Source organism: Empidonax traillii, unplaced genomic scaffold, assembly GCF_003031625.1.
Source record: "Empidonax traillii isolate 1590-97213 ecotype Southwest subspecies unplaced genomic scaffold, ASM303162v1 scaffold1194:size157107, whole genome shotgun sequence".
In the NCBI taxonomy this organism is placed as follows: Eukaryota; Metazoa; Chordata; class Aves; order Passeriformes; family Tyrannidae; genus Empidonax; species Empidonax traillii.
Genome location: NW_020956387.1, coordinates 89,315 through 106,506, shown reverse-complemented (window position 1 = coordinate 106,506; position 17,192 = coordinate 89,315). Strand labels below are relative to the sequence as shown.

General features: G+C 42.1%; 1 protein-coding gene across 2 annotated transcripts; it reads left to right on the top strand.

Moving 5' to 3' along the window:
- The first annotated feature begins 2,766 nt into the window (after positions 1-2,766).
- ALKAL2 (ALK and LTK ligand 2) lies at positions 2,767-16,427 on the top strand. Of its 2 annotated transcripts, none has more exons than XM_027905676.1 (6): positions 2,767-2,842; positions 4,836-5,167; positions 7,654-7,707; positions 7,819-7,899; positions 10,223-10,289; positions 16,165-16,427. In XM_027905676.1, the coding sequence occupies exons 2-5, from the start codon at positions 4,909-4,911 to the stop codon at positions 10,285-10,287; spliced, it is 459 nt and encodes a 152-aa protein (XP_027761477.1). In that variant the 5' UTR covers positions 2,767-2,842; positions 4,836-4,908; the 3' UTR covers positions 10,288-10,289; positions 16,165-16,427. The 2 variants fall into 2 exon arrangements, with proteins under 2 accessions (XP_027761477.1, XP_027761476.1); XM_027905675.1 differs by lacking the exon at positions 2,767-2,842 and adding an exon at positions 3,670-3,934.
- The last annotated feature ends 765 nt before the right edge of the window (positions 16,428-17,192 follow it).

Here is a 17,192-nt window from a genome sequence, read left to right as displayed (position 1 = left end):
TTTTAAACCAAGACTTCTGTAAGTTATTGTGACATTTAAGGAAAAAAAAGTATTTTAAAATACTTTTTGAGGTTTTGAGGTCAATAAAGAGCAATGTAAGAAGCATTTTTTAGCCTAGTCATACAAACGTCCATTGGAATTTTCTCCTTAGCATACACTCAGTTCATATATTGGTTATGAGCCTGATTTAGACAATCAGCTCTGCTCTGCAATCACATCAGAAAATGTTGCACTTGCTTTTATTAAATATAGATAGGAACCCTTATGTCTGTTATAATCAGCTGAAACAAGAGCATGCTTGAAACTGTAGGGCTCTTAGCATGAAAATTTCACCAGTCTTAGACGACAGAACCGTAGAGAACACATTTTCTTGTTTTCATGTACACCATGTAAGTAAAAGAAGTCAAGATATCTTTCCTTTAATGTCTTAAAATGGCATTCTAGAATGGAATTGGTGAAAACAGTGGCTAATGTGTGTTATTTAACAAAGCTAGAAATTCTTCCTGGCAATTGTTCCAAATCCCAAATGTAGTGCCTCTGTTTCATGGTCAAGGGAACATGGAACAGTAGTAAACTGGTTAAAACTACTCACCAAATACTGCATTTGCTCTTCACATTTGTGTATGTTTATTTCACAAGGTCCTTAATCTGAGGATCAAGAAGTTCACTTCAAAGATAGGGCATTATAGATCAATCTATCCATAGATTTTGGCGGCAGAAGGGTTAACTAACTTGATGTCCTGTAAAAATAAGAGAAAAAAATACTATCAGTTTTAAATTATAACTACCCGCTGGGACAAGCCAAAATACTAATTGCATAGCAATACCTCTAGAGATCTGCTCTCCCAGGTACATATTGCTTTTTGGGACTAAATTTCATACCTTCCTCACCACCTTCTTTCAGGAAAGCAAGCAGGTTTTCATCCTGGCAGGGAAGGTGTGTTCACCTTTCATCTCTGCCTGAAGGGATTAAAACTTACATCTTGTAAATCCTGGAAGAATGCTTTCTTTACCATCCTAGCTGCTAAGTGCTGACAAGAGTCAGGCACTTCCCGGTATCCAGGGAAGAAGTCCAAGAACCTGTGCATGTTCATGGCACACTGTGCACCTACTCACTTTAGAAACCTCAAGAATCACACCAGGGGTGCATGGAAGGCTTGAGTAGAAACCTGATAGCATTTAAGTGTTGTCATTAGATGGTTAGCTTAAATGGAGCCCTAAGAAAATGTACTTAAGAAAATATAACCTGTTAGAATATTAAATTATCATCCTAAACTTATCAGTGGGAATTTCAGTTAACTCCATTGAAGACATGGGAGCTATTACATATCTTTGCATAACTCAATGTAAACAAATCAGACCCTTGCATCAGATTCTGCATGCAGAAAAAGACAACCAACTGTTCATCTATCTCATCTCTCAGTTAACACCTTCACTGTACTTTGAATCTATGTCTGTATTAGTAAATTGAAGTGGAATGTCTCTGAGCGATGGAATTAAATTATTTATTATGTTAATTTTTCCTTTGCGTGTCTTTGGCCAGTTCCAGCTATCCCATTCCTGGATTCATGGTGGAGTTACCTCATAAGAGGGATTAGTACAGTTTCTGATAAAGTCCAATGCCTCTTCAAATGGAAGAAAGCTACATTATTTAACAATTTGTCAGTTGTTCCTTGATAGCTGGTCTCTGTGGCAGACATGACAGGCATGTCTGGGTACATCTAACATACTAGAAAAGGCGCAGCCTAGCATTCCTGACTTGAATTGGGGTGTACCCAAAACACAGGCTGCTCCTTCCTTATGGGATGGTGACCAAAAACAACATGGAAATTGTAGCTGTAAGGAAAGGGAAAATCCATCCAGGTGTTTAGTTGAATTCCTCTTTCAGTTCTGCAGCTGTATCTACCTTTCCCCAAAGAGATTACTTCAGGTGAAGCACTACTTGAAATGTAATCTTAGGAACAGAATATGAGGCTGTATACAGCCTGGCTTGTTTTCCATCTTCTCTGTCCCCAGTAGGTGACCCCAATGTGTCAATATTTGGAATGATTAACATGTAAATACAGCCATACCAAGTTATGTCATGTAAAGGGACATTCTTTCTCACTGTTGAAATGATTGTTCAATTTCTTGTTTTCCCCCGAGCCTTAAAGTCTCTGGAAACAAACCATGAAGCCAAGAGGAGGTAGGATTCTGGACTCTTGACAAAGCCGTCTTGCTCAGTCTTGCCTCTGGGTCTTTTTCTTCATCATGCGGTATGTATTTTTCCAGGTATTTTATTAATGGTTCTGTACCTTCACTGTGACAGCATGGGCTGAGATTTTTGTAGTAACAGACATATGTGCCATTTGTATGCCGTTTTTGAAGATAAATCGATTAATACAGGTAAAAATAATAAACCAGTTGGGGAACACAGCTGCACGCAGTGAAACACATACAGTGGGCGAAGCTGTGAATGCCCCGTCCCTGGGAATATTCAAGGACAGGTTGGACGGGGCTTAGAGCAACCTGGTCTGGCGGAAGATGTTCCTGCCCGGGGCGGGGGGATTGCAACAGGATGGTCTTCAGTGTCCCTGCTGACCCTGCCCCTCCGTCCCTCACGGCGGGGCCCCCAGCGCCGCCTGGCGGCGGCCGCGCCGCGCTCGGGCGGGTTGGGCCGCTGGGGGCCGCTGTGGCCGCTGCCTGAGGGGACCGCCGCGATACCTGCGGGCGGCCCCGGCCCCGAGCGCCGCCCGGTCCCGGCCGCCGCCTCCCGGGGCTTGGGAAGCGCGGCCGACACGCGGTCCAGCTGCGCGTTTGCCCGTTTCGGCTGCCAAGGGAGAGGTTTATCCACACAATCAGAGTAAACAGGGAAAGTTCAACCGGATCGTGTTTCAGCCCCCACCACCACGCCCCGAGGGGCTCCGCGGGCAGGGCGGCCGCGTGTGTGTTCTGGGGAGGGGTCTCGCAGGACGGGGCTCAGCGCTCCCCGCTTGGCTGTCATCTCTGAGGGGCCGGCGGCTGCGGGAGCGGACAGGGCGCTCCCGCCGGTGGCAGTGCCTTCGTTCTCCTCCTCCCCCGGCCCCGCTGGGAGCGCTTCCAGGCAGCGCCGCGCCGGGAGCCCAGGAAGCCGCCTCGCCACCCGGGACCGCCCGTGCCAAGAATCGGCGACAGAGGCGGCACGCCCGTTCCCTCCGTCCACCCAGATCCGCTCCAGCCGCCTCTCCGCGGGCTTCCCGGCCGGCGCGAGCAGAAATAGCCTTCCCCTTCCCCGGCAGCTCTCCCCCGCCCCAACACCTCCCCTTCCCCGCCGCAGCCGGGCCCGGAGTTCCCGGTAAACACGAGGCTTCCCCGCCCGCCCCCTGCGGGGCTGCGGCCGCGGGCCGGGGACCTGCCTGACGGGAGCTGCGCCAGGGACATCAATATTTCAGAGGCTCCTCAGCGCGTTTCTAATTAAAGGCTCGGGAGAAGCGCCCCCCCCGCCCCCCTCCCGTCCCCATCTTCCCGTCGCCGCCCCCTCCCACTCCACACACACACTTGGGACCGTCTCCTTACGTCGGAGAGAGGCGAAGGAGTGACTGAGCCCTACCCGGGAGAGCCGAGCAGGGGGAGGGACGGGGGGACCGGAGCGGGAGGGGAGAGAGGGCGGGAAGGGGGGGCTTGTGCAAGCAGCGACGCTCCCGAGGTTGCCAAGTCGACTTTTATTGTTTTCCACCCACTTCCAAGTCGATACTATCTGCCGTCTCATGTCCATCCTATAGCCTATATAAGCGGCTGCGCTGGGGTTGGCGGCGATGGAGTAGTTTGTGGATACAACGGGAGCGCAGGGACGGGAGGGGGGCGGGCGGGCCGGCCAGCCGCGGAATACTTGGACTCCCCACCACTCGCGGGCTGCTGCCGTCCGGGGAGCGGCTCCCGGGGGAAAGACACCTCGGCTTCTGGGACGGAGAGACAGGTAAAGCGGCCGGCGAGGGCCAGCAACCTCCTTCCCCTCCGTCTCCCTCCCCACGCCCGCACCCCTCCTGCCCCGCGGCGCCGAAGCGCTGCGTGCGGCGGGGCCAGTGACAGCCCGCGGGCGAGAGCGGCCCCGCCGGACCCCGCCGGAGGTGGCGGGGCAGATCCGCCGCACGGAGCGCGGGCCGAGTGTGCGCGGGCACTCAGCCGTCCGAAGGAGAGGGACTACGGGGATGCCGCTGGCCGCCGCTCCGGGCTGCTCCCCGAGTCCGCCCGCGCCCCTTCCCTGAGCCGGGAAGAGGGACAGAGAGAGGGGAGGCTGGCGCTGCCGCTCCCTGCGCACGGACGGCTGCCCCCCAGTCGCGCACCGCCTGTCCCGCCGCTCCTGCCCGCAGCCCGGCCGCCGAGCGAGAGTGGGGACCCACTCGGTGCGCAGCTGCCGAGGCTCTACGGCACAAACTTCGGAGAAAGTTATCCCATCGCCCGCGCTGCTACGCTCCGCGGCCGCGGGCGGGGCGGGGAGAGGCGGGGCGGAACGCCGGTCCGATTCGCTGGGCGCTGGGCGAGGGGTCCCGCCGGGCACCCCCGCCCGTCCACGCTGCGGGGCTGCGCACCCACTCTCCCGCGAGGCTCGGTTGCGGAACGCCGGGCGGGCACTGCCGCGGCGCTGGGCCAGCTCTGCCCGCGGGCGGGCGCTCCGGGCGGCGGGGGCAGCGGCTGACCCCCCGCCCTGCTCCGCCCCGCCAGTCCCCCGCGGCCCGGCGCGGGGCCTCTGGAGCGGTCTGCGCCCCCGCCTTGTGTAACCTGGGGAGTAGTCTACGCTCTCCCCTCCTGTGATGTTTCGTATTTCATCCCCACGACTCTCCCCACCTTCGACCCACCCCCCCGGTTTTCTCTTCCAGTGAAACAGGAGGCCTCCCACAGCAGTGGATCGTTCCTCTTCATCCCCTCGAGCACTCTTCAGGTCGGACTGCAATGAGTGGACTGAGGTCTCCTAGGCTGCTAGGGCTGGTACTCTTAATGCTCTCAGCGGGATATTGCAAAGAGAAAACTGACTCCACAGATTTGAAGGACAAGCAAAGTCTCCTAAATCTGATCATGGAGATCATTCAGGAACTGAAAAGGTACCACCTGGAGAAGGAGAGTGGGCTGCAGTACTTCTCCAAGCATGACTATAACTTGGATCGAAGGGAAGTGGCTGACTATGGAGGATACCAGGATGAGCAGAGAGTTGGTAAGTCGTCATAATCCATGACATAGGAGATCTTTTTTTTCTCTAGGGTGCTTGGTGAATGAGATAGCACATCAGGTTACTAATTTTATATGAAGAATTCACTGCTCAAAATATTGCAGGTTCCCTTTGGTATCAGAAACAGACACAGATGGTAAATTTGGAATAGAAAACTTCCAGTTACATCTCAGAGTCTTTTACTCTCTGGATAATGTACTCAACTGCAAGTCCAACTTCCTGTGGCTTTGAACGAAACCTATTAATAAGGGAATAAACTGAAATGGGCTGAGCTCAAAGAAACAAGGGATGAAAACGCTCTTTTTCCTGGAAGGTTACCACTTATTGTGGTAATGTGCGTGGTTTAAGTGTTTCTTGGAAATGACCCTAGCAAGAATTCCCCTGCAGGACTATAGCAGGTCCTTAAAGACCCCATGTCTAGAAGTCTTTCCTGAAGCTCAGCTTCATTGAACTTTTAGCCCTGCTTGTTCATTCCTTTTGTACTCCAGAGGTAGCACCTTTGAAATACTAGGGAACTGAACCACTACTCCTCTACCACTGTAGAGGTTGTGACCAATCTGGAACATTCCTGCAGTCATACTTCTGTTCATTTAACTGACTCTTCTCTAACCTCCAGTGAAAGCCTAGGTTTGTTTGTAAGATGTTCAGGTTGCACAGAGCAGTCCAGAAGTAGTCATACCAGCCACACAGTGATGGATAGTTCCTGCTCAGTTTTGTGATGTACCTCTGTGCATCCTGTTGAAAATTGATTTGGCTTCTCCTGCTGCCATGCCTAATTTACTGTTCCCTGTCACTCCCAAGCCCCTGCAGCATTACTGCTGCTCATCTTACCCCTCCTACTGAAAGTGACTTTCTGAGTATTTTCCAGCAAATGCCTACTCACCTTTTCCCAACGTGGCTTTTATTTTGTTTGTGTGCTATTTATTTTGTCTTTATTGATCTCATAAAACTTCATTGTACCTTTTCTTCATTCTCATTCATATTCAAATATCCTTGTGATTTGCATTTATTGGTGGTTGTCATGAAAATGTTGCTTCTCCATGTGGATGATTAATGAATGTACAAAGGAAGACAATTTTGTTCTGCTTAAGATCATCAGGGAGAGAACATTTTGTTTTATAAATGCTGAAAAGTCAAAGAGGCCAGACTAAGCAGGGAATCCTGATCTGCACAACTTTAAATCTCACCTTGGAACATGGACATAATTTTTGGTCACCGTACATCAGCATATTGGTGTGAAACATCTGGCTTGTGCAGTATAATTAATTAATAAACCTGCTTCAGAGCAGATTAGTTGGTAGTGTTGTTACTGACTCCTAGGCAAGATTTTTCATTCTGTTATTATAATGGAGTTATTCCCAGCAACTCTGAAAATGAACTACTAGTTAAGAGTCTTTCATTTCAGTTTTGGCATCACTTTCCCAGTGAGTTGGTCCCATGGGAAATTTCTGAGTGAAGCATGTGTGTTTTTAATGCTCTTCATGACATAATTAGGTCAAATTGGATAAGGTCAATTTTACTTACACTGACTAAAGTTAGAAGTAAATGAAGAATGACTTTCGAGAAGTGTCTAAACTCACAAGTGAATCAGATCTGGATGGAAATGCTCTCTCGCTTTATATCTGATAAGAGGTGCCAGGGGAGTGAAAAAGGCTGCTCAGGCATTTATGGTCAAATAAATAAAGCACCATGTAGTGTATCATACACAATCAGCACTAAGCTATCAGCATAGAGTTTGTAACGGAAAGCAATCAAAGATAGCTGTAAATCAGGAAGTCACAAGTGAGGGTTAGGGCTAAAATGGATTTCAGTAAACCAGTTTCATTTTGCCATCTGCTGAACACAAAACGCAAGGCGGTAAACCACAAACACAGGGAGCCAGAAGAGAGCAATTTGCTTGGAATCATTTCCTGTGAATTTTATTTACTGCTAAAGGGGAAGGAAAAAAAATTCCTGTAAGTAGATCAATCCGGTTCCATGATTACAGCAGAACAGTGCTAGTACAAACATACCTGTGATAGAATAGTGGACATATTTGCATAAGAGAATTAGAAGACACAACGCCAAACTTGAATTTATCTTTGGATCTTTACCACTAGTGTAATATACTATTTCTGAGCAACCATGAACTAAAATTTTTTAAAGAATTTAAATCTAGGTAAATTTGATAGTATAATTCATAGAGAGCTAAAATCTGACTCTTAGTAAATAACCATCATCATTAATGACCACACATCTAACAGATATTGTTTCATCATCACAGTGTGTTTCACAGAGCATTTTACAGGGGTTCCTATGTAAAACAAGTGCTTGAAATTTGGCCTACTATATGCAAAGGACTTTTGACCTCTGTGCACCTGTCAAGACACAGTGGTGATGTTTGCTGGACAGAATATTCCCTGTCCTCATATTATGCTTGGCAAGCAGAGTTCCAGTGCAGCAGAGTGACTATTCTTTTTTCTGTCCAACAGAAATAGTTCCCAGAGATCTGAGGATGAAAGACAAGTTTTTAAAGCATTTAACAGGTATGTTGTAATTTTGCATTGGTATCCATCATTTAATGTACAGACCATAAGCTGCACTACTCTTCCTGTGACCTGTGCTAATTCATAACTTATTGTTTCTTTGTATTTCAGGTCCACTCTACTTTAGCCCAAAATGTAGTAAACACTTTCATCGGCTTTATCACAATACAAGGGACTGCACCATCCCAGCATGTAAGTGACAAAACGAGAAACTTCCCTAAAACAAAAGGAAACTCAAATTTAATAGGTCTGTCAGGTAACAGTAGTGATACAAGGTCAGAACTCGTTGTTTGCAAGGAAGAGTTTTGAATGCTCTGAAATATACTAAGTATTCTTTACAGCATTGCTAGGACAGCATCAGCATTACAGAGAGGAAAATGGAAACAAAACCTTTTCACTGGAAATACATTGTGAACAATGGTTCTAAACACTGTGTCCTTAGGTACGGATGTATATGCCTCCTGGGTTCCAAATCAAGTGTTTACTTTTCACAGGAACATGACCCCTCTCACAAACATCTCATATTTACTTTCTAGTGCTGCAAATTCAATATAGGATCAGAAATCCAGGTGGGATTATTTCCTTTTCATTGATTATTTGTCTAGAACATATTTTATAGACATTTTCTATTTCGACTATTCAGCTACCAGTCTATCAGTGGTGTTGACAATTAATCTTTGCAACACTTGTGTTCACTGAATTACAAAAATATAACTTCCTCAGGCTTAGGAAAAAAAAGTGCTGATGGACACAAATAAGCAAATGCAGTTTATGATATCTCTTCACTGTTGGCAGCACAGAGACAATGAAATCAAACACTGACATTATCAGTCCATAGATGTGACTCCAGATTCATACAGAGGTGGACCTGTTGAGTAAGCAGATGCTATTTTAGTACAGCCTTTTCAGAATGGAAGCACACTTTATTTTACTTGTTTGAGGTCAACCACTTGGGTCAGTAGCAGAGCTGGGAATAGAAACAAGAGTTACAGATTCCAAGTTTCAAGTATTAATAAATATTTCAGCCCAATATACTTAAAAGGCATATTTGGTAAGAATTGTAGACTTTTTCCCTGTTTGTAAGGCTTCAGATTACGAATGCTTTGGAAAGATAGGGATTTATAGATGATAGGATCCCATTGTGTTTGTATGGGTGGAGATAGAAGTTGTTCATAACTTGTCTGTTTGAACAAGCAAATGGTCATATTACCTTTTTCATAAAGATTACAATACAAACATCATTTGACTCAGCACAGCTCCAAGCTGTGAAGCTAAAAACTAGTTGGCCTAAAATCTAAATTAGCCTTTTCCTTCTGACAGGTGACATACCCACCAATATCATGTCTGGATAATGGAGGATAATTTGGACGAATGGCAATTATAGCATAACTATGCTGTGAGTTAGAGATTAGTAACATTGCATCTCTAGGAAATATTAGATGTAGTTACTCATTAATGAAATAATGCCTAATGAAAATCAACATCAGTTACTGGACTGGACTGACTAGCATCTTTTGAAGTAACTTTCTTCTAGGAAAATGACGTAAACAGCCTACTTTAATTCTTCATGCACAGAATGATGTTACTTTTTGACTTCAAATAATACTGTTCATTCTGTGTAGAAATTCAAAGGCCAAAGAAATTAAAAGCATCTATGAGGCTGCAACATGGTGGTAGCCAGTACAAAGGAATTTTGCTGGCACCCTTTCTAGTATTTTGCACACCATAGTAGCATTGACACCTGAAAAGTAATTTAGTTTTCTGTCTGTCCATAACTAGCTTTCACATTACTTGCTTTCAGTTTGTCATGTTAATGAAAAAAAAAAATCCCTTTGATTTTTTTTTTTAGTTTTGCATTGGTTCTGTTCCTTATTACAAATGCATGAAAAAGAAGAAGGTACCTAAAATATGAACAACTAATAATAGGACTACTATGGAAAAAAACAATTTTACTAGTTTTGAGATGAAACTTGATAGTTATGAATGTTTATGATGTGGTCACATACTTGGGCTGGACTTAACATTCCTATGACTAAATGTTATTTGTCTAATTTGAAGAAAATCTATTGGAGAGTGGCATTACTTAACATTAAGTTGATAGATTGTTCGTTGAGGGCTGGATTTTAAAGGTGGATGAGCACAACTTACTCTTCCTCTAGTATGGAGATACTACAGTCACATGTTTAGATCCTGAATGTAAGCATAGACACAGATATATAAATTTTCATGCATATATACACTTGGAGTGTCTCCAAGCACATTCATGCTATTTGTTTACAGATGGAACATATGCAGAAGTCAGTTGCACAGTTAATGTGGCATTAGACATGGCTTTCAGTTACACAGTTTTTACACACTGCATTTCTAAGTCTAAGGAGTTGACTTTTTTTCTATTGCAAACTAAGGTATTCATTAAACTTTACTACAACACTAATTTGACACTGATATCAATGTTGATTTTTAAAGGCAAAATTGGTTACTTTGGTAATCTATTTATGCTCTTTTTTCATGACAGACTATAAAAGATGTGCCAGGCTTCTTACTCGGTTGGCAGTAAGCCCAGTGTGCATGGAAGGATAAAGGTAAGCTTTTTCTTAGCAGTGATGATATTCCACTGCATAGCAAAGCAGTGGATGTTGTGCTTCATACATGAGAATTCATGGGTGTTTAATAACAACTGTCCTTTAGCAAAGGTATTCCCCTCTCACGCAACTCAAAGGAACTGGCTTAATCTGGCAAATTTTGGCATCAAGGAAAGGGTACCCCCTGCTGGAAGTCATTACATAAAAGTCCATGTGCATCATCTGTGAATTATTTATAGCAGCATACAGTTAGCAGATAGTGATTTGTTGTTGTAGAACAAAACTCTACAGCTGTGGCTTATTTTTCAAGAGTTGACTCAGTACACAATTGCCTGTATCAGGAGCAGCAGCCACCCTTTTATGTGTGCAGCTGTACATCTATGGTGTACTCTTTAGTCTGAGTTAATATATACATAGCTATACACATGAAAGCTTTATAAATGTAGATAGGCTGCAGGTGCTTTTATAGTAATTCAATTAAAATGTATTATTAGTAGCACTGATAAACTAACTTCAAGCTACTCGGATTTCCTGGGATTTCACTGTGTTCACCTCTCATGTCTATGGGTTAATTCCCTCCCTTCTTGCCTACATGTACCTCTACTTCCCACAAATATTTGGGAAATTTCATCATGCACCAAAATAAAAAGCCAACCAACCAACCCAAAAAGTACCTCCAATCTATCTGTATTTTTAGGAAACTGTCAAAAAGAATACAGAAGGACTAATTCACATTCTGTCCTCAACCTTTTCCTGAGATGAAAATGTGACCTTGGACAAAGGGATAAATAATGACCATATGGACCTGTTAGTAACAAATGCTGTCAAACCAAGGTATTTTAACTGTGTGACAAAATAAACATCTAGTGGAGAGAATCAGTGAGAAAAAGTAATAAATATTAATAATTTTAGTTTACTTTTTTAAAGCATTGACAGTGTTTTGCATGGCGTTCTCAGAAGGAAGCTAGGGAAATGTGATCAAGGTAAATGTAAAAATGACTGGAAAAAGATACACAAGTTATTAGTGCTTTACTGTCAAAACTGGAAAAATGTATTGGGCAGCGTCACACAGCTTCATTTGGGTATGATATTCAATACTTTCATTAATAACTTGGGTGATAGAATACTATATTATTAGAGTAGTGTAGGAGAAGCAACCATGACACAGTACAATCTTGAAAATATACTAATCTTAGAAAATAAGCTGAATAGTCTAAAACAAGGATAAAATTTAAAGAGCAGAATTATGAAGTCACGTAGGAGTATTCAGCTTCAGAGTTACCAGAGTGGCAGAATACATGGCATTTTGTGAACAGACAAGATGTTTTGTCAAAAACATAGGGGTTGTAGTGGATCACAAACTAAACAAGTCAACCATGTCCCACTTGAAAAAAGTCAAACAACATACTGAAATTTATAAATAAAATAATTGTTTATGAAACATCTGAAATAATCAGTTACTGGAATACCGTATTTAATTAAGGATACCACCCTTGAAGACATATGGGTGATTCTTAAAAGAGTCCAGAGAAGAGCAATGTGGATTACCAAAGGCCTAGAAAAAGTTTAACAGAAAAGTTAAAGGAGTTGGGATTGTTTAGTCTAAAAAAAAGATGACTGCAGGAAAACATCACGGAGCTATTCAATTTCATAAAAGGTTGCTACAAGCCATTCTCTCAATCCACTGTGGATAAATAAGACATAATTTGTTTAACTTTGCAAATAGGTGAATATTATTACCAATACCAATAAGCGGATACATCAGAGTAGGAAATTATTTTCTCCCTTTCTTTAGGAAACTTTATCTTAACATCCCGTCATGTAATCACAGACTTGCAGTACGAAGGAGTTCACATCTCAAGCTGGGAGTCTATTTAAAAATTTCCATCTCTGAAAAAACACCTTTGTTCAACTAGCAGGCATGTTGCAATGTCAATAACAACTCCACTTCTGTTATTCTCCACACAGACACAAATCAGTAGTGGTAGGATTGTTAAGCAACCCCTGTTAGTAGAAAGACAGACTATTCTCTGCCACATATGCTTTGAGATTCATAAATGTCTCCATAAGATTAAGCATCTTTTCCCCTCAAAGCTTTTTCACTGCATCAGTTCAATTTGTGTGAAACAAATTAGGTTTCCTCTTTTGCTTATTATCTGATTTTCATTTCATTGGAGGCTTCAAGTGGGCTGGGCTACAGATGGATTATTACCCTGGACAGCTGTGACTGTCTCGTACCTGAGCGGGCGCATGTGTGCTTGTGGTACAACGTGTCTTATGGAGCCTTCACTTTTTCTCATTTACCCTACACATGTGTAACTGGGCTCCATCTTCTCTTTTTTTAGAGCGTATGCTCCCATTCTGCCTGTTCCACAGATATGAGAAATGCAGGGACCCAGTAACAGCCCTTCAGCTTGTTAAGATTGCATGAGTGAAGCCAGAGCAACAGATTTGTATTGCCACATCACTCAGTAGTCCTTTTTTTTTTTTTTTTTTTTCAATCAGCAACCCAAGCAATATTCCTTGGCTGCCACCAGCCCCATCTCTGATTAATTTTATTCTGTAACCCCTTCTTGTGGTCAGCACAGCTATAGTAAGAGTCCTGTCCTTGATGCTCTTTTTTGTTCTGTCAGCCAGCTTCCTAGTATTTCCCATATTCCATGGTTGCTTTGTCCCACCCCATACAGATACATCCCACAACTGTGATGTTGTCTGTATCTGCAGTAGGTAAGAAATGTCAGGAACAAGATTCCTGAAGACTTCACCTAAATAAAGTTCCCATTTCAGATCTTGAGTATTTCCTGTGATGGTGATGAATCTGAAAATCTGTCACGTTTGACAGCATTTGTCACAGCCACTTTGGCTACAGTCATACAGATTTTACTGCTTTTGTTTGGAAACTCTGGTGTTACTGTTGGTGCCCTCCATTTTCCATTAGGAGTTCTTTAAGTATTTGCTAGAGCCCACCACTGGTCTCACAATGTATGTTGAAAACCTTCTTGTACCATGAGCAGTAGTTCAAAGACTAAGGACTGCATTATCACATATTATTACATCCTTCTGTTTTGAAGATTTCTTCTGATGTCTATACTGACAAGTTTTTATGGTTTTTTTTTTACTTTTTAAAGTAAATCACTCTGATTTCATAAAAGTGAAGGTGAAATTAAGATGAGGGGGTTTTGTATTGTTCAGTGAAGGCAGACCCTCTTCTTCTAGAATATATAGCTTGACCCATCACATACAGCTTCTCAGGGCATGTTCAGTCACCTCTGTCTGGTGCCAGGAAGTAGTTCCCAAGGTAACTAATTTAAGACTCTTATCAGAACTACTGCTTTGCATTAAATAGGCAGCCAGTGCAGGTTACTAGTGTGGCATAGTCCAAGTTTAGTAAGAGCAATTTGTACTTTTGCTTACTATGGGATGTCTGTGGCTAACACCAGATGGAACATTAAGAACTTTATCATCAGTGCATGGATCTCTCTCATTACACCACAGACTTCCACCTGGGTGTGCATACTTGGGGAAAGAATTTTTTGATGTAAGCACATGGAAGTTCTGCTACAAAATCCTACTGGCACGGTATTTTAAGGTTTATATTGATCTTTAAACCACTACATTCTTCTCATATACATTAGCTTTTTCTTGCAGGATTTATCATCATGCACAGATAATAACTAGAAAGAAATCTGGAAAGCTGTTAATATGCCTTTACACTAGCTTTCATTTATGCTTTCAAAAATTGGAACAATTGCATGGGTTGGTTGGTTGGTTTGGGTGGGGGCTTTTGTGTTTTTTTTTCCCTTGCATTAGCAAAGGAGAACTAAAGACTGAATTAAAGAGGGGAAAGGAACTGTATAGTTACCTATATTCTCAACAGATGCTGTAGTCAAATCGTGTTCAGGATCTCCAGTAAGACTACCAGTCACCTTTCAGCTAAATTAGAGTCTAATTTTCCTAGACTGATCCATATAATGTGAAATAAAAAGTTAAAAGAAAGTACAGCAGATTAATCAATGCTAAAAATATGAGGCCTTTTCAAGGGTCTCTGAAAATGCCAGGGGTTTAGAAAACTGTAAGTTACCTGAGCACTGGGAATCTAAGATCCAGAGCTTTTGATCAGATACCCATGCAAAAGCAGGTCTGGATAAGCATCCTGTCTGCTGTTTTTCACCCTCAGCGAGCTGTATATTCCCACTAGTAATGAAAAATATTTATTACATTTTTAGTGTTTAACCTGTCAGTTGTACCACAAGTGTACCACACGCTGATCAAACCGAAAGCACGTTAATTTCTTTTAAACATCACTTTTAAACATCATAGCCTAAACAGGGTACAGTAGGACCATACATACAGAAAATAAGCTAGATGAAAATGCAAGACAAGGAAAATTTACATCAGTTTCCACTCTAAGGAAAGACATTAAAAAAAAAGAAGTCATTGTCCTATCTGCAAAGCCAGAGAAAACCCCTAAATTACATTAAGCTTTTCTGTAACATTATTACATTTCCTAATAGCTTTCAAAAATTGCAAAACTAAATGTTTAAATACTACTAACAAGTATTTCTGTATGCACCAATAGCTTGATTTCCAATGGATTATGTCAAGTCCAACTGACTTTGCATCCAAATGATTCCATTATGAATTATACTTAAGCAGTAGAAAATGTAGAGAAACGCAGAGTATCAGAGAATTCACCCTGATCATGGGAAGGAGAGTTACCTACGTTCAGACAGACAATATGAAAGCTTTAACTGTGAAAAACGTCATCAGCAGAACTCTAGCATCAGAATACCACTGATTTTTATCTCCCACATGGACTTTGGACATCTATGAGATACACAAGCTTCAGCTGAATCTGTTCACATGTAAGAGCTATGTCTTTTGACTGTGTAGTTCCTGCTGATTAAAAAGACATCATACAATTTTTAGTTCTAAAAAAGAACAATAACAGGCTTAGAAGGACATGAAACTGGGTGGACAGACTTGCAGCATTCAGTGGTCATCCATCTAGAAAATCTGGTTGCAGAAAACAAACTCAGAAGTTACTGGAGAGAGGATGGACTTTTAGATATGTATACTTATACTCAGTTACTCAACATTTTCTTAAAATGGCTTAAAGGTGTGGGGCAACAGGGGTCTGAAAACCTTCACTGTTCAACCTCTGAATCAACATTTCTAGAGTACAGACAATATACATACATAACCAATGTGGAAACCTGTCATTTTGTATCAGTGATTTTGATATCAGTATCATAGAAGTGGTTTTGATTTCATTCCAAGAAACTATTCTGGGAAGAGTTACTAGAACCACCAGCAAATTGAAACACTGCAGCTCCTCCTCAGTTTGTGCTGCCTCAGTGTTTGCATGTTCCAGGAGCTATATTTATACGACCAAATCTCAGAAATTTACTTCTATTTGTTTCTTGTTTATACGATTCCAAGTTTCTTCAAATGGGCCCAGAGAAATATCAAATCCTTCCTAGATCTTATCAACAACTTACTGACACCAAGGCATCTAGACAGACTTTTACAGTCTGATAATGCTATTTCTGAGGTTTATTCACTTTTTGACTTCACAGCTGCAGTCATTAGAACATGCCAGACTTAACTATGAGCATATTTTGTACAGGAACTGGATTTTCCTTATCTGTCTACCTAAAATGAACCAACACAGCTTTAACTAACAAACTATTAATTTAACAGTCAGGTTGATACAAACTGAGCTAAATAAGAAATGCGCTACTGGATCTTTTAAAAGTTCTTATGGAATTCTCAAGTTTTATTTATTTTCAGCATGTTAAACACATTTTCAAACACATGTATGTGAATATAAAAGTGGTGAAAGGCAATTTTCTTCTTTCTTTTAATCCACCAGATGTTGTTACCATGACAAGAAACACCAAGAACCAAGAGAAGTGCCTTGGAAACCAACAGGGAAATAGAACTTACTACCTTTTAGCAAATTCCATTGTGAACAAGAGATTTATTTTTGCAGATTGAGACTACTTCCCATAATTCTTTTAACATGCATTTTGTATGCCATCAAGTTTGCAGATTGACATCCTTTACAGTAGCATAACTGCCAGTAGTATTTAATGCTCCATACTTAAAAACACACTTTACAATTGATGTGTAATGCTGCCAAAAATGATGTAAACACAAATAATTCACCAAGAAAATTGATGTTCTATTGCTTAATTCTAAAATTTTAAGGAATGTTTGTTTGTATATCTAGAACTACTAAAGATCTGCTCCACGGTAGTTGTGGTCACTTGATACTCTTCATGCTTATGCAATTTTTTTAAAAGTTTGGTTAAAACAGACTTGCATTGGGGTCACATTGTACCCTGGGAGTACAAACTGCATGACAAACAGGAACGTAATTCCAAGTAGACATACTTTTTGGGACAGTGGAGCATGGATTTTGTACACAAACACAAGCTGCCATTAATTTACTTTATATAATAAATGTATAAAACATTCCAGTGAACGTGCAATATGTAAATACTGTAAATAACGAGCATAAGTAATAAAGTGTTTGGTATTAAGTTGTTCTCAATTTGCTTTCTGTTCACTGAATCCAGGTAAACAAGCTACCCTCTGGTAGCTACTGTCCACACTTAAACCTCTTTCCAGTAAGAGCTCACTAGTGTAAGAAGGAAAGTTATATCCACCTCAGAGAAGTTCAGTAATCTGGACACTCTCTACGTGTCTTCCAATCTCACGAAATGCCCACAAGGCTGCTCCAATTCTCTCCAGCATTATAAGATGTAATGTTTTTTATAAATCACAGTTGGTTTAGGATTTTTTGTTTGTTTGGGATTTGGTTGGGGGGGGCTTTTTGTTCATGTTTGTTTTGGGGGTTTAGTTTGTTTTTGTGAGTTTTGTTGTTGGGATTTTTTA

Excerpts from the sequence above, each read along its gene's own strand:
- ALKAL2 (XM_027905676.1), top strand. The coding sequence starts at position 4,909 with ATGAGTGGACTGAGGTCTCCTAGGCTGCTAGGGCTGGTACTCTTAATG. Across the intron at positions 7,708-7,818 it reads GTTTTTAAAGCATTTAACAG|GTCCACTCTACTTTAGCCCA; the intron begins GTATGTTGTAAT and ends TTTGTATTTCAG. Across the intron at positions 7,900-10,222 it reads GGACTGCACCATCCCAGCAT|ACTATAAAAGATGTGCCAGG; the intron begins GTAAGTGACAAA and ends TTTTCATGACAG.